The 23,435-nt window shown below is 34.2% G+C and overlaps 1 protein-coding gene across 1 annotated transcript; it reads right to left on the reverse strand.

Annotated features, from left to right (window-relative positions):
- Positions 1-557: 557 nt before the first annotated feature.
- On the reverse strand, positions 558-7,078 carry LOC139890105 (uncharacterized). The gene is made up of 3 exons (XM_071873007.1): positions 5,959-7,078; positions 5,291-5,845; positions 558-568 (listed from the first exon to the last, which is right to left on the reverse strand). Exons 1-3 carry the CDS (start codon positions 7,076-7,078, stop codon positions 558-560), a joined length of 1,686 nt encoding a protein of 561 aa, XP_071729108.1.
- Positions 7,079-23,435: the final 16,357 nt, after the last annotated feature.

The raw sequence follows: 23,435 nt of genomic DNA on the forward strand, positions 1-23,435 counted from the left end.
GTAAGGACTTGTTTAAAGTAACTTTAGTATATAAGGAGGTAAATTGTAATTGCGAAAATTATTTACTCATATTTGTAACTTTAATCATAGACCAGGGACTAACTTCGTAACTTGAAGTAATATCATCATCTACCTTCTTAAATTTTGACGTACAGAGTATATATCAACTTCGATTCATTTTAGTTATGGAATTAATTATTTTATTTTATTTATTACCTTTGTAAAACTTTACATATTTCAGGGTCTGTTGTTGTAAAATCATAAAAATCATTCATCCTTTGTATACGGATGAACCAACAGAGAACTCAAAAATATAATTTTTGTTTTTATTCGTTCATTCCCATCTAATTTATTTATATATGAAATATTTAAAAACTCCAAATTTAATTGGTAAAACTTATTATGCTTTAGGGAATAAAAACTTAATTTATAAAATATCAAGCCATTTTCTATGTTTATGTAGAGACACAACAAAAACGTAAACAATATTATTAAGATTAACTTGTAAATGTAATACTATCTTTGTAACATTATTTTAATATAATCATTTTATTTCTCTATATGTGTCCTACAAAGACAAATAGAACAGAGCAATATTTTGGATTATATGTGATCATTTGAACTTTGTTTTAGAACTCATACTTTTTGATTTCGTCGTACAACATCTTCCTAATTTAAAATCTTAAGTTTTATGTAAACTTTAAGATACTAACAAGAATTTTCTCATAAGGTGGAGTATTACTTTAAATCTCAAAACTTTGTAATACAATTGACGATAGCGCAATAATAGTTAGTTAAGAGTCGTTTCGATTTGAAGATTAGCTTAAAATTATATGATAGGTGATTAATTATTGTTGATATTAATTTAATATTTTTACTTATTAATATTAATATTAATAATAAAATTAGAATAGAGTATACCTTCAAAGCGAAAGCAAATTGTGGCCGATGATATTTAAAGCTCCTCGTTCGTGTTTAACCTTCCTTGCCACCGGTTCTTTATACGTAGATTTTACGTCTTTTTAGTTATTGGTTTGTGATAGTGAATTCAATATTACTTAAGACTGAATAAGGTGGATATGAAGTATAGTATATATATGTAACTCGTTGTAACCGATAAATCACGTTATAAGGAGGTGAAGAACTTGTTGATATGTGTTCGGTTAGGGTGTACATGGTGGTTTATATATATAGAACTTGTACCCATTTCCAAATAAAGTAATTGTAGAATTAGGTGCAACCACTCAACTAAGTCTTGGAGTTTGGGATAAATTTTGATAGCTTTTGGATTGTTAAATAAATCAACCACATGATGTGTTCATATTCCCATGAGTAGTTACAAAAGAAATGGAATTCCAGTTGTACTAGTTGAGCTTAACTTATTTGACTACATCACTTTATTTTATTTTATTTAATTTACTTTTAAACAACTTCATACATAATTTGACTTTATATTCTCAATTATTTTGTTCAAAGTAGTTTAATATAAATCACAATTTATATTTTATGTTTATGTTTATATAATAGGATATAAATAATCACGGTTGTATACGTATCACGAAAATTGTGTTGATATAATTAGAATCACTCAATTCACATTTATTTGTAATTTATGTATGTTACCTTCTTTTTGAAATTAACCAATTGAAATCTCTTAAATTGTAAGGATGTTTCCTATACAGTAGTAATACGTTTTACAAAGATAAAGTCTCACTAAATTGTTGGTGAAGCATTTTTGAGAGGACCACCTAAGTTTACAAGAGTTAATTACCAATATAATATAAATATTTTACACTACTACTCATGACTCGTGAAATGAGATATAAAAAAAAATTGGTTGTTTAGTGGATTTGGTATTCAAGTTCTCTTTTGTGAGTTGTAAAGTAAAAGGAGATACATATATTAACAAAATGGCCGACAAGCTGGAAGTTGTCAACATTCTTTCCTATCCTTTTATTTTAAATTCCAAGCTTAATTTAAGATAAGTATTAATATACTAAAGCAATAGTAGTAACTAGAATATGTGATGGTAGAGTTGAAATACATATGTTCTGTTTTCAGTCTCTTTAAACTTATGTAATTTAATTTGGAATAATTATAATATATTCTACTTGAAATGATTTCGTTATTTAAGGTGGTGACCAATATTGTGATAAGGGAGTTTGATCCTAAGAGTAACTTTAAACTTATAATATGCAAAAATTTGTCCGAAAGATTATACAGAAAGAGAAACGAGAAAATAACGTTACGCGATTTATGAAATGCGAGAAGAATAATAATTCATGAAATAAAACATAGGAATATTTTACTAACTCATACGACATTGGAATATTGTATTAAAATAATTCGGATTTGGAATCACGAATATATAATCGCTGGTTTGGAAACCAAGACGATTCATCGAAAATAAACGTTATATGTAGGAACATACTAACACAGTATCACACATTTTCATTCAATAAATAATATTGGAATATTATTTAAATTATTTAGAATGTAATAAATCATATAGAAATGACATGGCAAAGCTATCAGTTAACGAAAGTTAAATATTTAATAGAAAAAAAATAACGGAAAAATTAGGGTCATGACAGTACCTGCCTGTTAAAGAAATTTCGTCCCGAAATTTAAGCAGGTGTAGGGGTTGACTCGTCATTTGGGAACAAATGCGGGTATTTCTGCTTCATCTGATCTTCACGTTCCCAAGTGAACTCGGGTCCGCGTCTAGCGTTCCATCTAACTCGGACAATAGGAATTCTGCTCTGTTTAAGAGTCTTAACCTCTCGGTCCATGATTTCAATAGGCTCCTCAATAAAATGCAATTGCTTATCAACTTGAAGTTCCTCCAGAGGAATAGTCTGATCGGCCTCGGCCAAACACTTCTTTAAATTCGATATATGGAAAACATCGTGAACAGCACTGAGCTCTTGTGGCAATCTCAAGCGATAAGCCACTGGTCCAACTCTTTCAATGATCTCAAATGGTCCCACGAAACGAGGACTCCACTTTCCCCTTTTACCAAAACGGATCACACCCTTCCAAGGCGAAACCTTTAACATAACACGATCACCAACTTGAAATTCAACATCTTTCCTTCCCTTATCGGCATAACTCTTTTGCCAACTTCTAGCGGTTCTCAATCTTTCTTTAATCTGCACAATCTTCTCAGTAGTCTCGTGAATAATTTCTGGACCTGTGAGTTGAGCATCCCCAACCTCATTCCAACAAATAGGAGACCTACACTTCCTACCATACAAAGCTTCAAACGGTGCGGCTTTAATACTTGCATGATAACTGTTGTTATAAGAAAACTCAGCCAGCGGCAAATATTTATCCCACCCATTTCCAAATTCAATAACACACGCCCGCAACATATCTTCTAACGTTTGAATGGTCCTTTCACTTTGACCATCCGTTTGAGGATGATAAGCGGTGCTCATATCCAATCTAGTACCCAAGGCTTCCTGTAAAGATCGCCAAAACCTTGATACAAATCGACTGTCTCGGTCGGAGATAATGGATACAGGAACACCATGCCTACAAACAATCTCCTTCAAATACAAACTAGTGAGTTTCTCCATCGAATCTGTTTCCCTAATCGGCAAAAAGTGAGCCGACTTAGTAAGTCGATCTACAATTACCCAAATGGCATCATAGCCACCCGAAACTCTTGGTAACTTTGTAATAAAATCCATAGTAATACCTTCCCACTTCCACTCGGGAATTTCAGGTTGCACCAAAAGTCCAGACGGCTTTTGATGTTCAGCTTTGACCTTAGCACAGGTCAAACACTTAGCCACATACTTGGCCACATCACCTTTTAAATTATGCCACCAATACAGCTCCTTAAGATCCTGGTACATCTTTCCTGAACCAGGATGAATAGAGTACCTAGTCTTATGAGCCTCATCTAACACAAGTTGTCGGAGACCTCCAAATTTTGGAACCCAAAGACGTCCCGCAAAGTACCTAGTACCATCAGCTCGTACCTCAAACTTCTTAGCCACGCTTTTTATATTATCCTTCACGAAATTCTCCTCCTTTAAGGCTTCTTGTTGTGCCTCAAGAATCTGCCTAGCGAGGTTAGTTCGGATTGTCATATTCAAGGCCCTAATCCTGCGAGGTTCAGCCCTCTCTTTACGACTTAACGCATCGGCAACAACATTGGCTTTACCCGGATGATATAAGAGCTCGCAATTATAATCGTTTAACGTCTCAATCCACCTTCGTTGTCTCATGTTCAAATGTTTCTGATCGAGGATATGTTGAAGACTTTTGTGATCTGTGTACACTGTACTCTTAACCCCATACAAATAATGTCTCCAAATCTTAAGCGCAAAAACAACGGCCCCCAACTCTAAATCATGAGTTGTGTAGTTCTGCTCGTGAATCTTCAACTGACGTGACGCGTACGCAATAACTTTCTTTCGTTGCATCAAAACACAACCAAAGCCCTGTCGCGACGCATCACAATAAACAACAAAGTCATCATTACCCTCCGGTAGTGACAATATCGGAGCGGTAGTCAACTTCTTCTTCAAAATCTGAAAAGCATTCTCCTGTTCACCCTTCCACTCATACTTCTTCCCCTTGTGCGTTAAAGCAGTTAGAGGTTTCGCTATACGAGAGAAATCTTGAATGAATCTTCTATAGTAGCCTGCCAACCCTAGAAACTGACGAATCTGTGTAGGAGTCTTCGGAATTTCCCACTTCTCAATTGCCTCAATCTTGGCAGGATCAACTTGTATTCCATGTTTACTAACAACATGTCCAAGGAATTGAACTTCTCTTAACCAGAAATCACACTTAGAGAATTTAGCTTACAACTTTTCTTTCCTCAACAAATCAAGTACCAACTTCAAATGTTCTTCGTGTTCTTCATCACTCTTGGAATAAATAAGAATGTCGTCGATGAAAACAATAACAAATTTATCCAGATAGGGTCTACACACACGGTTCATGAGGTCCATGAACACAGCAGGTGCATTTGTCAATCCGAACGGCATAACAAGGAATTCTTAGTGACCATAACGGGTGCGAAAAGCAGTTTTCGGAATATCAGATTCTTTAACACGCAGTTGATGATAACCGGAACGAAGATCGATCTTAGAATAAACAGACGAACCTTGAAGCTGATCGAACAGATCATCAATTCTAGGAAGAGGGTAACGGTTTTTAATAGTAAGCTTGTTCAATTCACGATAATCAATACACAAACGAAACGAACCATCTTTCTTTTTGACGAACAGAACAGGAGCTCCCCACGGGGAAGAGCTGGGACGAATGAAACCTTTCTCTAATAAATCTTGAAGTTGACTTGCAAGTTCTTGGAGTTCGGATGGAGCAAGTCTATAAGGCGCACGGGCTACAGGAGCAGCACCCGGTGCTAGATCAATTTGAAACTCGACCGCTCGGTGCAGTGGAAGTCCGGGTAAATCTTCAGGAAACACTTCGGGAAAGTCACGGACGATTGCTACGTCACTCAACTGTCTTTCTTTTGGATCGGGTTTTCTTACGTGAGCAAGAATAGCATGACACCCTTTCCTGAGATACTTCTGAACTTTCAAACAGCTAATGAGGTTCAACTGCTTGCACTTCCTATCACCATAGATCATTAACGGTTCTCCATCTACTTGAAGAATACGAATAGCCTTCTCATAGCAAACGATCTCAGCTCGATTCTTGGATAGCCAATCCATACCAATGATTACATCAAAACTTCCTAACTCAATAGGTATCAAGTCTAAATCAAAACTTCTATCACCCAAAGTTATACTACAATTACGATACACTTTTTCAGCCTTAAGTAATTTACCATTAGCTACCTCTACAGTATACTTTCCGTCTAAGGTCGATAATGGAGTGATGATTTTAGGACTTAGTTTGCTAGACACAAACATGAATCCGCACCAGAATCAAATAGAACATGAAGCAGTAAATTATTGACTGAAAACGTACCAGTAACCAACTCAGGATCCTCTTCCGCATCTTTGACATTAATGTTGAACGCTCTACCACGCGCGTTACCACCATTTTTCTTCTTATCCGGGCACGAATCGATAAAATGTCCTGGTTTTCCGCACCCATAACAAACCCTCGGTGTAACAACTTTATCCTTCCCATTAATAGGTTCCTTTGCAGCAGTATTAGAAATAGAGCTCTTACAATCTTGAGCTATGTGTCCCTGTTTGTTGCACTTGGAACACACAGCTGTACAGAACCCAGTATGGTTCTTGTAGCATCTTGGGCACCTTTGACGCTGATTACCCTGCTTAGAACCCGAGTTATTATGCTTCTTGTGCTGATTGTGATTTAAGTTGCGGTTACTTTCCCATTTCCGCTTCCCGCTCTCATCTTTCTTAGCAACCTCATTGCCAGTTTCTCCAGATGAAATCTTCTTTGCCTTACGCAAAATCTTGTCGTTCAGCTTGTGTGCCATAGCTATGGCAGCTTCAATAGTTTGAGGTTCACTGGATTCAACCCCAACTTCAATCAAGTCAGACAATCCTTCAATATAAGCCTCGATCTTGAGGTCTTCGGTAGGAAAAACATTTGGACACAAAAGAGTCAACTCAAAGAACCGCTGGTCATAAGCATCAATATCATTTCCCTTCATTTTTAGATTTTTCAGCTCAGTCTCTAGTTTCTTAAGTTCACCTCTTGGACAGTAGCGGGTGATCATTCTTTGCTTGAAAGCTTCCCAACTAAGGCCATATGCCACACCATTCCCAATAGCACTAACATGATTATTCCACCAGGTCAATGCACTATTTTTCAAAGTGCAACTGGCGAAGTTCACCTTATCCTCTTCTCGGACCCTGCTAGCTCGGAATATAGATTCCAACTTCTCAAACCAACGTGAAAGACCAATTGGTCCTTCAGTACCACAAAACTCTTGAGGTTTACTCCCCATGAAGGTCTTGTGAGAACAACCATCATGGTTCCCATTTCCATTCCCATTATTTCCATTGTTGTTGATATTATTCTGAAGAGTTGTGGCCATAGCAGCAGTGGCAGCAGCGATACCCTCTACTAACAATCGCTGAAAGCGAGCTTCGGTAGATTCACGAGGAGGCATGATCTTAGCACGAGAATAAAGAAAGATAAGATAAGAAGAAATCACGGTTAGTTACGTAAATCACATGCATATATATAGTAGAAATAACATTAAAATGTAACTTATAATAAATCAGATAATGTTCATTTAACGCATAATAATGCTATAATCATAAAAAGGTCAGGCTGTAGACTAGACTCTAATGCACCCTATTGACCCAGGGTTGACCACATTACGACCACCTAGTTCCCTACAACCAAAGCTCTGATACCAAATGAAACGCCCCGTCATAATAATCCATGACGACCAACGTTTACTCGGTCCCATAACCTTGATCGAAAACTCTATATGAATATTTTAAACAACCATTGCATTCATTTACTTAAATGGATTACCCAAAAAGGAAATCCAACATTTTAAAAGTTTTAAAGACAACCAAAGGAAATAAATGTTGGCTCAAACGTCAACCAACAACCATAATAACCGAATGTATGAAAACAGAATGCAATATTATACATGTTTAAACAAAAATCTGCGACACAATATGCAGACTCTCTAGCCAGTGGAAGTAAATAATCAATCATCACCTGAGAATAAAACATGCGAGTAAAAGTCAACAAAAATGTTGAGTGAATTATAGGTTTAGTATAACAACAGTATAAAATTAGACCACAAGATTTAATGTTGAGAAACGTCTTAAAAATATTATTACATCTTCTGTGAGCACTTGGTAACTTAACTTGTCTCATTTTATTTACCCTTGCAATATATAATATACACAGAAACATGTGTATCTTCTAACGAAGTACTAAACATTCCGTTAAAAACTAGCGCGACTAGCACAGAATGGGGCGGCCAGGCCCGATAGATCTATCCATAGGATTCGCGTTTACCAGCAAGAACCAGTAATTAAAAGTTACCAAATTAGGGAATATTTGTGTTTCAACTCACAAAGAATAATTTACCATGATTTGCCACTTGTGTCTAATAGGTAAAACAAAAAGCATGTATTCTCATCCCAAAAGATTTAAAATAGTAGAAAAAGGTGGGACTATAACTCACCTTAGATAGCACAGTAGATAACTTAAACCAAAGATCTGTAAGAATGTTCCGAAGCGTTTAACCTAGAGTAATAAGGTTGGTCAGTGGTCATACAACACCTTTATAAAGTATTTTCATATTCTATATATATTTGTATAGTCTAGTTCTATTCTTTAAAAGTTGTATTTGGGAAGTAAACAGTGATTATGAAATTCTTTTACTTTAGTATTTTAACACTATTTATACTCTAGGAGCTAAAAATATAATTTTTAATAAATCAAACATTTGAATTTGTAAATCTCGTGAATTAGTTGCTCTATTCAATTATTAATTTTACAAACCAGTTACTATATTTTAATAGATACGAATTAGGCTTTCTTTATATATTTAATTTCTAATTTTTTAAGCTACTAAATGATTAAGGGACTAAAAGCGTAATTTGCATCTACATATTTGAGGTTAGACCAACAAAAATATCGTATTTGTATTTTGTAATTTAATGGATGGTTCAGGGACTGAACATGTACTTTTTCAAAAACTTGCAAGTAACTATTATAACTAGTTAAGTAAGGACTTGTTTAAAGTAACTTTAGTATATAAGGAGGTAAATTGTAATTGCGAAAATTATTTACTCATATTTGTAACTTTAATCATAGACCAGGGACTAACTTCGTAACTTGAAGTAATATCATCATCTACCTTCTTAAATTTTGATGTACAGAGTATATATCAACTTCGATTCATTTTAGTTATGGAATTAATTATTTTATTTTATTTATTACCTTTGTAAAACTTTACATATTTCAGGGACTGTTGTTGTAAAATCATAAAAATCATTCATCCTTTGTATACGGATGAACCAACAGAGAACTCAAAAATATAATTTTTGTTTTTATTCGTTCATTCCCATCTAATTTATTTATATATGAACTATTTAAAAACTCCAAATTTAATTGGTAAAACTTATTATGCTTTAGGGAATAAAAACTTAATTTATAAAATATCAAGCCATTTTCTATGTTTATGTAGAGACACAACAAAAACGTAAACAATATTATTAAGATTAACTTGTAAATGTAATACTATCTTTGTAACATTATTTTAATATAATCATTTTATTTCTCTATATGTGTCCTACAAAGACAAATAGAACGGAGCAATATTTTGGATTATATGTGATCATTTGAACTTTGGTTTAGAACTCATACTTTTTGATTTCGTCGTACAACATCTTCCTAATTTAAAATCTTAAGTTTTATGTAAACTTTAAGATACTAACAAGAATTTTCTCATAAGGTGGAGTATTACTTTAAATCTCAAAACTTTGTAATACAATTGACGATAGCGCAATAATAGTTAGTTAAGAGTCGTTTCGATTTGAAGATTAGCTTAAAATTATATGATAGGTGATTAATTATTGTTGATATTAATTTAATATTTTTACTTATTAATATTAATATTAATAATAAAATTAGAATAGAGTATACCTTCAAAGCGAAAGCAAATTGTGGCCGATGATATTTAAAGCTCCTCGTTCGTGTTTAACCTTCCTTGCCACCGATTCTTTATACGTAGATTTTACGTCTTTTTAGTTATTGGTTTGTGATAGTGAATTCAATATTACTTAAGACTGAATAAGGTGGATATGAAGTATAGTATATATATGTAACTCGTTGTAACCGATAAATCACGTTATAAGGAGGTGAAGAACTTGTTGATATGTGTTCGGTTAGGGTGTACATGGTGGTTTATATATATAGAACTTGTACCCATTTCCAAATAAAGTAATTGTAGAATTAGGTGCAACCACTCAACTAAGTCTTGGAGTTTGGGATAAATTTTGATAGCTTTTGGATTGTTAAATAAATCAACCACATGATGTGTTCATATTCCCATGAGTAGTTACAAAAGAAATGGAATTCCAGTTGTACTAGATGAGCTTAACTTATTTGACTACATCACTTTATTTTATTTTATTTAATTTACTTTTAAACAACTTCATACATAATTTGACTTTATATTCTCAATTATTTTGTTCAAAGTAGTTTAATATAAATCACAATTTATATTTTATGTTTATGTTTATATAATAGGATATAAATAATCACGGTTGTATACGTATCACGAAAATTGTGTTGATATAATTAGAATCACTCAATTCACATTTATTTGTAATTTATGTATGTTACCTTCTTTTTGAAATTAACTAATTGAAATCTCTTAAATTGTAAGGATGTTTCCTATACAGTAGTAATACGTTTTACAAAGATAAAGTCTCACTAAATTGTTGGTGAAGCATTTTTGAGAGGACCACCTAAGTTTACAAGAGTTAATTACCAATATAATATAAATATTTTACACTACTACTCATGACTCGTGAAATGAGATATAAAAAAAATTGGTTGTTTAGTGGATTTGGTATTCAAGTTCTCTTTTGTGAGTTGTAAAGTAAAAGGAGATACATATATTAACAAAATGGCCGACAAGCTGGAAGTTGTCAACATTCTTTCCTATCCTTTTATTTTAAATTCCAAGCTTAATTTAAGATAAGTATTAATATACTAAAGCAATAGTAGTAACTAGAATATGTGATGGTAGAGTTGAAATACATATGTTCTGTTTTCAGTCTCTTTAAACTTATGTAATTTAATTTGGAATAATTATAATATATTCTACTTGAAATGATTTCGTTATTTAAGGTGGTGACCAATATTGTGATAAGGGAGTTTGATCCTAAGAGTAACTTTAAACTTATAATATGCAAAAATTTGTCCGAAAGATTATACAGAAAGAGAAACGAGAAAATAACGTTACGCAATTTATGAAATGCGAGAAGAATAATAATTCATGAAATAAAACATAGGAATATTTTACTAACTCATACGACATTGGAATATTGTATTAAAATAATTCGGATTTGGAATCACGAATATATAATCGCTGGTTTGGAAACCAAGACGATTCATCGAAAATAAACGTTATATGTAGGAACATACTAACACAGTATCACACATTTTCATTCAATAAATAATATTGGAATATTATTTAAATTATTTAGAATGTAATAAATCATATAGAAATGACATGGCAAAGCTATCAGTCAACGAAAGTTAAATATTTAATTGAAAAAAAATAACGGAAAAATTAGGGTCATGACAGTAATGTAGTCTTTATGCAGACTTTTATTCGGATAGATAGGAGTGCTGAAATGTTCGAGAAGCACTTTTGAACTTTTCTTCATTGGATAATCATTTTCGGTCAAGTTCTTCTTCGGCGTTTCTCTTAATAATTTTTTTTATAGATTTCATCTCGAGAAACTTTTTGCTGGTAAACTTTTTCAAGACCTTTGCCATGACACTTGAGAGGTTTATAATGTAGTGACCCGAACTTTTACATGTTTATATATATTAATTGAGATTGATGTTTACATGATTAAATGTTTCCAACATGTTAAGCAATCAAACTTGTTAAGACTTGATTAATTGAAATAGGTTTCATATAGACAATTGACCACCCAAGTTGACCGGTGATTCACGAACGTTAAAACTTGTAAAAAAAACTATATGATGACATATATATGGTTATATATATAGTTAACATGATATTATGATAAGTAAACATATCATTAATTATATTAACAATGAACTACATATGTAAAAACAAGACTACTAACTTAATGATTTTGAAACGAGACATATATGTAACGTTTATCGTTGTAACGACATTTAATGTATATATATCATATTAAGAGATATTCGTACATCATAATATCATGATAATATAATAATTTAAAATCTCTTTTGATATTATAAACATTGGGTTAACAACATTTAACAAGATCGTTAACCTAAAGGTTTCAAAACAACACTTACATGTAACGACTAACGATGACTTAACGACTCAGTTAAAATGTATATACATGTAGTGTTTTAATATGTATTTATACACTTTTGAAAGACTTCAATACACTTATCGAAATACTTCTACTTAACAAAAATTCTTACAATTACATTCTCGTTCAGTTTCATCAACAATTCTACTCGTATGCACCCGTATTCGTACTCGTACAATACACAGCTTTTAGATGTATGTACTATTGGTATATACACTCCAATGATCAGCTCTTAGCAGCCCATGTGAGTCACGTAATACATGTGGGAACCATCATTTGGCAACTAGCATGAAATATCTCATAAGATTACAAAAATATGAGTAATCATTCATGACTTATTTACATGAAAACAAAATTACATATCCTTTATATCTAATCCATACACCAACGACCAAAAACACCTACAAACACTTTCATTCTTCAATTTTCTTCATCTAATTGAACTCACTCAAGTTCTATCTTCAAGTTCTAAGTGTTCTTCATAAATTCCAAAAGTTCTAGTTTCATAAAATCAAGAATACTTTCAAGTTTGCTAGCTCACTTCCAATCTTGTAAGGTGATCATCCAACCTCAAGAAATCTTTGTTTCTTACAGTAGGTTATCATTCTAATACAAGGTAATAATCATATTCAAACTTTGGTTCAATTTCTATAACTATAACAATCTTATTTCAAGTGATGATCTTACTTGAACTTGTTTTCGTGTCATGATTTTGCTTCAAGAACTTTGAGCCATCCAAGGATCCATTGAAGCTAGATCCATTTTTCTCTTTTCCAGTAGGTTCATCCAAGGAACTTAAGGTAGTAATGATGTTCATAACATCATTCGATTCATACATATAAAGCTATCTTATTCGAAGGTTTAAACTTGTAATCACTAGAACATAGTTTAGTTAATTCTAAACTTGTTCGCAAACAAAAGTTAATCCTTCTAACTTGACTTTTAAAATCAACTAAACACATGTTCTATATCTATATGATATGCTAACTTAATGATTTAAAACCTGGAAACACGAAAAACACCGTAAAACCGGATTTACGCCGTCGTAGTAACACCGCGGGCTGTTTTGGGTTAGTTAATTAAAAACTATGATAAACTTTGATTTAAAAGTTGTTATTCTGAGAAAATGATTTTTATTATGAACATGAAACTATATCCAAAAATTATGGTTAAACTCAAAGTGGAAGTATGTTTTCTAAAATGGTCATCTAGACGTCGTTCTTTCGACTGAAATGACTACCTTTACAAAAACGACTTGTAACTTATTTTTCCGACTAGAAACCTATACTTTTTTTGTTTAGATTCATAAAATAGAGTTCAATATGAAACCATAGCAATTTGATTCACTCAAAACGGATTTAAAATGAAGAAGTTATGGGTAAAACAAGATTGGATAATTTTTCTCATTTTAGCTACGTGAAAATTGGTAACAAATCTATTCCAACCATAACTTAATCAACTTGTATTATATATTATGTAATCTTGAGATACCATAGACACGTATACAATGTTTCGACCTATCATGTCGACACATCTATATATATTTCGGAACAACCATAGACACTCTATATGTGAATGTTGGAGTTAGCTATACAGGGTTGAGGTTGATTCCAAAATATATATAGTTTGAGTTGTGATCAATACTGAGATACGTATACACTGGGTCGTGGATTGATTCAAGATAATATTTATCAATTTATTTCTGTACATCTAACTGTGGACAACTAGTTGTAGGTTACTAACGAGGACAGCTGACTTAATAAACTTAAAACATCAAAATATATTAAAAGTGTTGTAAATATATTTTGAACATACTTTGATATATATGTATATATTGTTATAGGTTCGTGAATCAACCAGTGGCCAAGTCTTACTTCCCGACGAAGTAAAAATCTGTGAAAGTGAGTTATAGTCCCACTTTTAAAATCTAATATTTTTGGGATGAGAATACATGCAGGTTTTATAAATGATTTACAAAATAGACACAAGTACGTGAAACTACATTCTATGGTTGAATTATCAAAATCGAATATGCCCCTTTTTATTAAGTCTGGTAATCTAAGAATTAGGGAACAGACACCCTAATTGACGCGAATCCTAAAGATAGATCTATTGGGCCTAACAAACCCCATCCAAAGTACCGGATGCTTTAGTACTTCGAAATTTATATCATATCCGAAGGGTGTCCCGGAATGATGGGGCTATTCTTATATATGCATCTTGTTATTGTCGGTTACCAGGTGTTCACCATATGAATGATTTTTATCTCTATGTATGGGATGTGTATTGAAATATGAAATCTTGTGGTCTATTGTTACGATTTGATATATATAGGTTAAACCTATAACTCACCAACATTTTTGTTGACGTTTTAAGCATGTTTATTCTCAGGTGATTATTAAGAGCTTCCGCTGTCGCATACTTAAATAAGGACAAGATTTGGAGTCCATGCTTGTATGATATTGTGTAAAAACTGCATTCAAGAAACTTATTTTGTTGTAACATATTTGTATTGTAAACCATTATGTAATGGTCGTGTGTAAACAGGATATTTTAGATTATCATTATTTGATAATCTACGTAAAGCTTTTTAAACCTTTATTGATGAAATAAAGGTTATGGATTGTTTAAAAATGAATGCAGTCTTTGAAAAACGTCTCATATAGAGGTCAAAACCTCGCAACGAAATCAATTAATATGGAACGTTTTTAATCAATAAGAACGGGACATTTCAGTTGGTATCCGAGCGTTGGTCTTAGAGAACCAGAAAATTTGCATTAGTGTGTCTTATCGAGTTTGTTAGGATGCATTAGTGAGTCTGGACTTCGACCGTGTTTTCTTTAAAAATGATTGCTTAACATTTTTGTTGGAAACTATATATTTTTAACATATGAATATTATGTGATATATTAATCTCTTAACGTGTTTGATATTATGTGATAGATGTCTACCTCTAGAACAAGTCCCATTGACTCACCTAATAATAATGAAGAGTCAAATGTAAATTGAAATGATTTGTGGACTGATTCACAAGTTCCCGAAGAGGAACCGGAAGAAGAGTCGGAACCGGAAGAAGAATCGGAACCGGAAGAAGAATCGGAACCGGATGAAGAAATAGAACCGGTGGGGGAAATAATAAAATGGTTAAGTAAAAGAAAATCCTCAACCAACCGACCAAAGTTAATTATGGTCAATGGTGTTTCCGCCAAGGAAGCAAAATATTGGGAGGATTACCAATTCTCCGATGAATCGGATTCCGACGAGAATTCCGATGATGTTATAGAAATTACCCCAACTGAATTTAAAAAGGCAAAAGAAAATAATAAGGGAAAGGGCATAAAAATAGAGAAATCTAATTCCAACCCCGATGAACTTTATATGTATCGTCAACCCCCGAAGTCCTTAAGTTGTAACAATGACCCGGGAACCTCTAAACCACCAGGTTTTTCTAAACCAATGTGGACAACGACGGCTCGTATTAGGGGAACATCATATATCCCTAGAAACTTGGCAAAACGAACCAAAACCGAAGAAGAAGAAACGAGCGAGTCGGAATAAGATAGTTGTATTCGTGTGGTGTAATATATGGAATATAGTGTTCTTATGCTTTATGATATATGTAAAAATTGCTTGTATTAATAAGTATTTTTTTTATGAATCTAACTCTTGTCTATTTTACAGTTTAAAAACACAAAATGGATAGACAACCCAATATTTTAAGAGACCTACCCGGAGACATGATTGATGAAATCTTGTCTAGAGTCGGCCAGAATTCTTCGGCACAACTATTTAAGGCGAGATCAGTTTGTAAGACATTCGAAGAACGTTCCAAGAATGTCTTGGTTTATAAGAGACTTTCGTTTGAAAGATGGGGGATATCACATTGGGAAACCCATAAGTTACGATGTGTTTACTTTGACGCATATATTGCGGGGAACCCAAATGCTATTTTACGCAACGGGTTAAGAAATTATTTTGACTCAATATATCTGAATATTGGACTTCGTGATTTAGAAAAAGCGGCTAACATGCAACATAAAGAAGCATGTTATGCTTACGGATTAGTAATGTTCGCTTCTCACCAAAGTGAGAACAAGAACATCGGGCTACAACTATTAAACAAAACGTTTCCACAAGTGACGGAGTCGGTAATTGGGGTAAGAAATGAGGTTTTTAGATTATTACGGGACTGTTGGACATTACGTAACCCTCGTCCCTTTGATGACGTTACAACACGCTGTCTTATCAACGGCCATAACGGTTATGTTGCACAAGACCAAGGATGGGAAGTAGTCCTAGTAAAACCAGAATGCATGACTTGTTTCTGGACGTATGAATTACGTGTCTTTATTGCCTTTGCTGGATGACTTGTGTACTAGCTAGAATTGTCTTCACAACTATCTTGTATCAAAGTTATTGTGTGCTATATTTCATGCTTTATGTAAAATAAGCGGTATTGTAAGTTTGTAAAATATTGTATAAAAGTTTGAACGCGAAATATTATTATAATCAGTTTTTCATATAGAATTGTAGTAGTTGAATTGTATATTAGCTACTAAGTATGAACTTAACGGGTAGGTACTACCCGAATTTAAACTTATAAAACGCTAATATGAAGAAAAAGCTTTTATAAATGAGTTCATATTATGCTACAAAATACTATTAACTACTCTTAATATTCTGTATGATTAACTTGTTCCATTTAACTATTTTGAAGGAAATGGCACCGACTACTCGACACACCGTGAATATGAATGAAGAGGAATTCCGTACTTTTCTAGCTTCAAACATAGCCGCAGTACAGGCTGCGCTACATACCAACAATAACCTTGGATCTAGCAGTACAGGAAATCGTGTAGGATGCACCTACAAAGAATTCACTGCCTGCAAACCTTTGGAATTTGATGGAACCGAAGGACCGATCGGATTGAAACGGTGGACCGAGAAGGTTGAATCGGTGTTTGCCATAAGTAAGTGTACTGAAGAGGACAAAGTGAAGTACGCTACGCATACCTTCACAGGTTCTGCGTTAACATGGTGGAATACCTATCTAGAGCAAGTGGGACAAGATGATGCGTACGCACTACCGTGGTCAGCATTCAAGCACTTGATGAACGAGAAGTACCGTCCCAGAACCGAGGTCAATAAGCTCAAGACAGAACTTAGAGGGTTACGAACCCAAGGATTTGATATTACCACGTACGAAAGACGATTCACAGAATTGTGCCTATTGTGTCCGGGAGCATTCGAAGATGAGGAAGAGAAGATCGACGCGTTTGTGAAAGGATTACCGGAAAGAATCCAAGAAGATATAAGTTCACACGAGCCCGCCTCCATACAACAGGCATGTAGAATGGCTCACAAACTAGTGAACCAGATTGAAGAAAGAATTAAAGAACAGACTGCTGAAGAGGCCAATGTAAAGCAAGTCAAAAGAAAGTGGGAGGAAAACGGTGATAAGAATCACCAATACAACAACAACAGCAATTACAACAATAATCGCAACAATTATCCCAACAATCGCAACATCAATCGCAACTACAACAAACGGCTCAACAACAACAACAACAACAACAACAACAGCAACTACAACAATCATCCCAACAACAATAATAACCGCAACAACAACAACAATCAGAAGCAACTATGCCAAAGGTGTGAAAAGAATCACTCGGGGTTCTGCACCAAATTTTGCAACAAGTGTAAAAGAAATGGTCATAGCGCGGCGAAGTGTGAGGTCTACGGACCAGGGGTTAATAGAACGAAAGGAACAAATGGTGTCAGAACGAGTAATGGCGGAGCAAGTAGTGTCGGAGCAAGTTATGCCAATGTAGTTTGTTATAAATGTGGAAAACCAGGCCACATTATTAGAAATTTCCCGAACCAGGAGAACACGAATGGACAAGGCCGTGGAAGAGTTTTCAATATTAATGCGGTAGAGGCACAGGAAGACCCGGAGCTTGTTACGGGTACGTTTCTTATTGACAATAAATCTGCTTACGTTTTATTTGATTTGGGTGCGGATAGAAGCTATATGAGTAGAGATTTTTGTGCTAAATTAAGTTGTCCATTGACGCCTTTGGATAGTAAATTTTTACTCGAATTAGCAAATGGTAAATTAATTTCAGCAGATAATATATGTCGGAATCGAGAAATTAAACTGGTTAGCGAAACATTTAAGATTGATTTGATACCAGTAGAGTTAGGGAGTTTTGATGTGATAATCGGTATGGACTAGTTGAAAGAAGTGAAAGCGGAGATCGTTTGTTACAAAAATGCAATTCGCATTATACGAGAAAAAGGAAAACCCTTAATGGTGTACGGAGAAAAGGGCAACACGAAGCTACATCTTATTAGTAATTTGAAGGCACAAAAACTAATAAGAAAAGGTTGCTATGCTGTTCTAGCACACGTCGAGAAAGTACAAACTGAAGAAAAGAGCATCAATGATGTTCCCATTGCAAAAGAATTTCCCGATGTATTTCCGAAAGAATTACCGGGATTACCCCCACATCGATCCGTTGAATTTCAAATAGATCTTGTACCAGGAGCTGCACCAATAGCTCGTGCTCCTTACAGACTCGCACCCAGCGAGATGAAAGAACTGCAAAGCCAATTACAAGAACTTTTAGAGCGTGGTTTCATTCGACCAAGCACATCACCGTGGGGAGCTCCTGTTTTGTTTGTCAAGAAGAAAGATGGTACATTCAGGTTGTGTATCGACTACCGAGAGTTGAACAAACTTACCATCAAGAACCGCTACCCACTACCGAGAATCGACGACTTATTTGATCAACTACAAGGCTCGTCTGTTTATTCAAAGATTGACTTACGTTCCGGGTATCATCAAATGCGGGTGAAAGAAGATGATATTCCAAAGACTGCTTTCAGAACACGTTACGGTCATTACGAGTTTATGGTCATGCCGTTTGGTTTAACTAATGCACCAGCTGTGTTCATGGACCTTATGAACCGAGTGTGTGGACCATACCTTGACAAGTTTGTCATTGTTTTCATTGATGACATACTTATTTACTCAAAGAATGACCAAGAACACGGTGAACATTTGAGAAAGGTGTTAGAAGTATTGAGGAAGGAAGAATTGTACGCTAAGTTTTCAAAGTGTGCATTTTGGTTGGAAGAAGTTCAATTCCTCGGTCACATAGTGAACAAAGAAGGTATTAAGGTGGATCCGGCAAAGATAGAAACTGTTGAAAAGTGGGAAACCCCGAAAACTCCGAAACACATACGCCAGTTTTTAGGACTAGCTGGTTACTACAGAAGGTTCATCCAAGACTTTTCCAGAATAGCAAAACCCTTGACTGCATTAACGCATAAAGGGAAGAAATTTGAATGGAATGATGAACAAGAGAAAGCGTTTCAGTTATTGAAGAAAAAGCTAACTACGGCACCTATATTGTCATTGCCTGAAGGGAATGATGATTTTGTGATTTATTGTGACGCATCAAAGCAAGGTCTCGGTTGTGTATTAATGCAACGAACGAAGGTGATTGCTTATGCGTCTAGACAATTGAAGATTCACGAACAAAATTATACGACGCATGATTTGGAATTAGGCGCGGTTGTTTTTGCATTAAAGACTTGGAGGCACTACTTATATGGGGTCAAAAGTATTATATATACCGACCACAAAAGTCTTCAACACATATTTAATCAGAAACAACTGAATATGAGGCAGCGTAGGTGGATTGAATTATTGAATGATTACGATTTTGAGATTCGTTACCACCCGGGGAAGGCAAATGTGGTAGCCGATGCCTTGAGCAGGAAGGATAGAGAACCCATTCGAGTAAAATCTATGAATATAATGATTCATAATAACATTACTACTCAAATAAAGGAGGCGCAACAAGGAGTTTTAAAAGAGGGAAATTTAAAGGATGAAATACCCAAAGGATCGGAGAAGCATCTTAATATTCGGGAAGACGGAACCCGGTATAGGGCTGAAAGGATTTGGGTACCAAAATTTGGAGATATGAGAGAAATGGTACTTAGAGAAGCTCATAAAACCAGATACTCAATACATCCTGGAACAGGGAAGATGTACAAGGATCTCAAGAAACATTTTTGGTGGCCGGGTATGAAAGCCGATGTTGCTAAATACGTAGGAGAATGTTTGACGTGTTCTAAGGTCAAAGCTGAGCATTAGAAACCATCAGGTCTACTTCAACAACCCGAAATCCCGGAATGGAAATGGGAAAACATTACCATGGATTTCATCACTAAATTGCCAAGGACTGCAAGTGGTTTTGATACTATTTGGGTAATAGTTGATCGTCTCACCAAATCAGCACACTTCCTACCAATAAGAGAAGATGACAAGATGGAGAAGTTAGCACGACTGTATTTGAAGGAAGTCGTCTCCAGACATGGAATACCAATCTCTATTATCTCTGATAGGGATGGCAGATTTATTTCAAGATTCTGGCAGACATTACAGCAAGCATTAGGAACTCGTCTAGACATGAGTACTGCCTATCATCCACAAACTGATGGGCAGAGCGAAAGGACGATACAAACGCTTGAAGACATGCTACGAGCATGTGTTATTGATTTCGGAAACAGTTGGGATCGACATCTACCGTTAGCAGAATTTTCCTACAACAACAGCTACCATTCAAGCATTGAGATGGCGCCGTTTGAAGCACTTTATGGTAGAAAGTGCAGGTCTCCGATTTGTTGGAGTGAGGTGGGGGATAGACAGATTACGGGTCCGGAGATTATACAAGAAACTACCGAGAAGATCATCCAAATTCAACAACGGTTGAAAACCGCCCAAAGTCGACAAAAGAGCTACGCTGATATTAAAAGAAAAGATATAGAATTTGAAATTGGAGAGATGGTCATGCTTAAAGTTTCACCTTGGAAAGGCGTTGTTCGATTTGGTAAACGAGGGAAATTAAATCCAAGGTATATTGGACCATTCAAGATTATTGATCGTGTCGGACCAGTAGCTTACCGACTTGAGTTACCTCAACAACTCGTGGCTGTACATAACACTTTCCACGTCTCAAATTTGAAGAAATGTTTTGCTAAAGAAGATCTCACTATTCCGTTAGATGAAATCCAAATCAACGAAAAACTCCAATTCATCGAAGAACCCGTCGAAATAATGGATCGTGAGGTTAAAAGACTTAAGCAAAACAAGATACCAATTGTTAAGGTTCGATGGAATGCTCGTAGAGGACCCGAGTTCACCTGGGAGCATGAAGATCAGATGAAGAAGAAATACCCGCATCTATTTCTAGAAGATTCGTCAACACCTTCAACAGCTTAAAATTTCGGGACGAAATTTATTTAACGGGTAGGTACTGTAGTGACCCGAACTTTTACATGTTTATATATATTAATTGAGATTGATGTTTACATGATTAAATGTTTCCAACATGTTAAGCAATCAAACTTGTTAAGACTTGATTAATTGAAATAGGTTTCATATAGACAATTGACCACCCAAGTTGACCGGTGATTCACGAACGTTAAAACTTGTAAAAAAACTATATGATGACATATATTTGGTTATATATATAGTTAACATGATATTATGATAAGTAAACATATCATTAATTATATTAACAATGAACTACATATGTAAAAACAAGACTACTAACTTAATGATTTTGAAACGAGACATATATGTAACGTTTATCGTTGTAACGACATTTAATGTATATATATCATATTAAGAGATATTCGTACATCATAATATCATGATAATATAATAATTTAAAATCTCTTTTGATATTATAAACATTGGGTTAACAACATTTAACAAGATCGTTAACCTAAAGGTTTCAAAACAACACTTACATGTAACGACTAACGATGACTTAACGACTCAGTTAAAATGTATATACATGTAGTGTTTTAATATGTATTTATACACTTTTGAAAGACTTCAATACACTTATCAAAATACTTCTACTTAACAAAAATGCTTACAATTACATTCTCGTTCAGTTTCATCAACAATTCTACTCGTATGCACCCGTATTCGTACTCGTACAATACACAGCTTTTAGATGTATGTACTATTGGTATATACACTCCAATGATCAGCTCTTAGCAGCCCATGTGAGTCACCTAATACATGTGGGAACCATCATTTGGCAACTAGCATGAAATATCTCATAAGATTACAAAAATATGAGTAATCATTCATGACTTATTTACATGAAAACAAAATTACATATCCTTTATATCTAATCCATACACCAACGACCAAAAACACCTACAAACACTTTCATTCTTCAATTTTCTTCATCTAATTGAACTCTCTCAAGTTCTATCTTCAAGTTCTAAGTGTTCTTCATAAATTCCAAAAGTTCTAGTTTCATAAAATCAAGAATACTTTCAAGTTTGGTAGCTCACTTCCAATCTTGTAAGGTGATCATCCAACCTCAAGAAATCTTTGTTTCTTACAGTAGGTTATCATTCTAATACAAGGTAATAATCATATTCAAACTTTGGTTCAATTTCTATAACTATAACAATCTTATTTCAAGTGATGATCTTACTTGAACTTGTTTTCATGTCATGATTTTGCTTCAAGAACTTTGAGCCATCCAAGGATCCATTGAAGCTAGATCCATTTTTCTCTTTTCCAGTAGGTTCATCCAAGGAACTTAAGGTAGTAATGATGTTCATAACATCATTCGATTCATACATATAAAGCTATCTTATTCGAAGGTTTAAACTTGTAATCACTAGAACATAGTTTAGTTAATTCTAAACTTGTTCGCAAACAAAAGTTAATCCTTCTAACTTGACTTTTAAAATCAACTAAACACATGTTCTATATCTATATGATATGCTAACTTAATGATTTAAAACCTGGAAACACGAAAAACACCGTAAAACCGGATTTACGCCGTCGTAGTAACACCGCGGGCTGTTTTGGGTTAGTTAATTAAAAACTATGATAAACTTTGATTTAAAAGTTGTTATTCTGAGAAAATGATTTTTATTATGAACATGAAACTATATCCAAAAATTATGGTTAAACTCAAAGTGGAAGTATGTTTTCTAAAATGGTCATCTAGACGTCGTTCTTTCGACTGAAATGACTACCTTTACAAAAACGACTTGTAACTTATTTTTCCTACTAGAAACCTATACTTTTTTTGTTTAGATTCATAAAATAGAGTTCAATATGAAACCATAGCAATTTGATTCACTCAAAACGGATTTAAAATGAAGAAGTTATGGGTAAAACAAGATTGGATAATTTTTCTCATTTTAGCTACGTGAAAATTGGTAACAAATCTATTCCAACCATAACTTAATCAACTTGTATTATATATTATGTAATCTTGAGATACCATAGACACGTATACAATGTTTCGACCTATCATGTCGACACATCTATATATATTTCGGAACAACCATAGACACTCTATATGTGAATGTTGGAGTTAGCTATAC

Source organism: Rutidosis leptorrhynchoides, chromosome 2 (genome assembly GCF_046630445.1).
Source record: "Rutidosis leptorrhynchoides isolate AG116_Rl617_1_P2 chromosome 2, CSIRO_AGI_Rlap_v1, whole genome shotgun sequence".
Classification (NCBI taxonomy): Eukaryota; Viridiplantae; Streptophyta; class Magnoliopsida; order Asterales; family Asteraceae; genus Rutidosis; species Rutidosis leptorrhynchoides.

Coding starts and splice junctions, on each gene's coding strand:
- LOC139890105 (XM_071873007.1), bottom strand. CDS start 7,078: ATGCCTCCTCGTGAATCTACCGAAGCTCGCTTTCAGCGATTGTTAGTA. Junction 5,846..5,958: donor GGATCCTGAGTTGGTTACTG/GTACGTTTTCAG, acceptor TATCGACCTTAG/ACGGAAAGTATACTGTAGAG.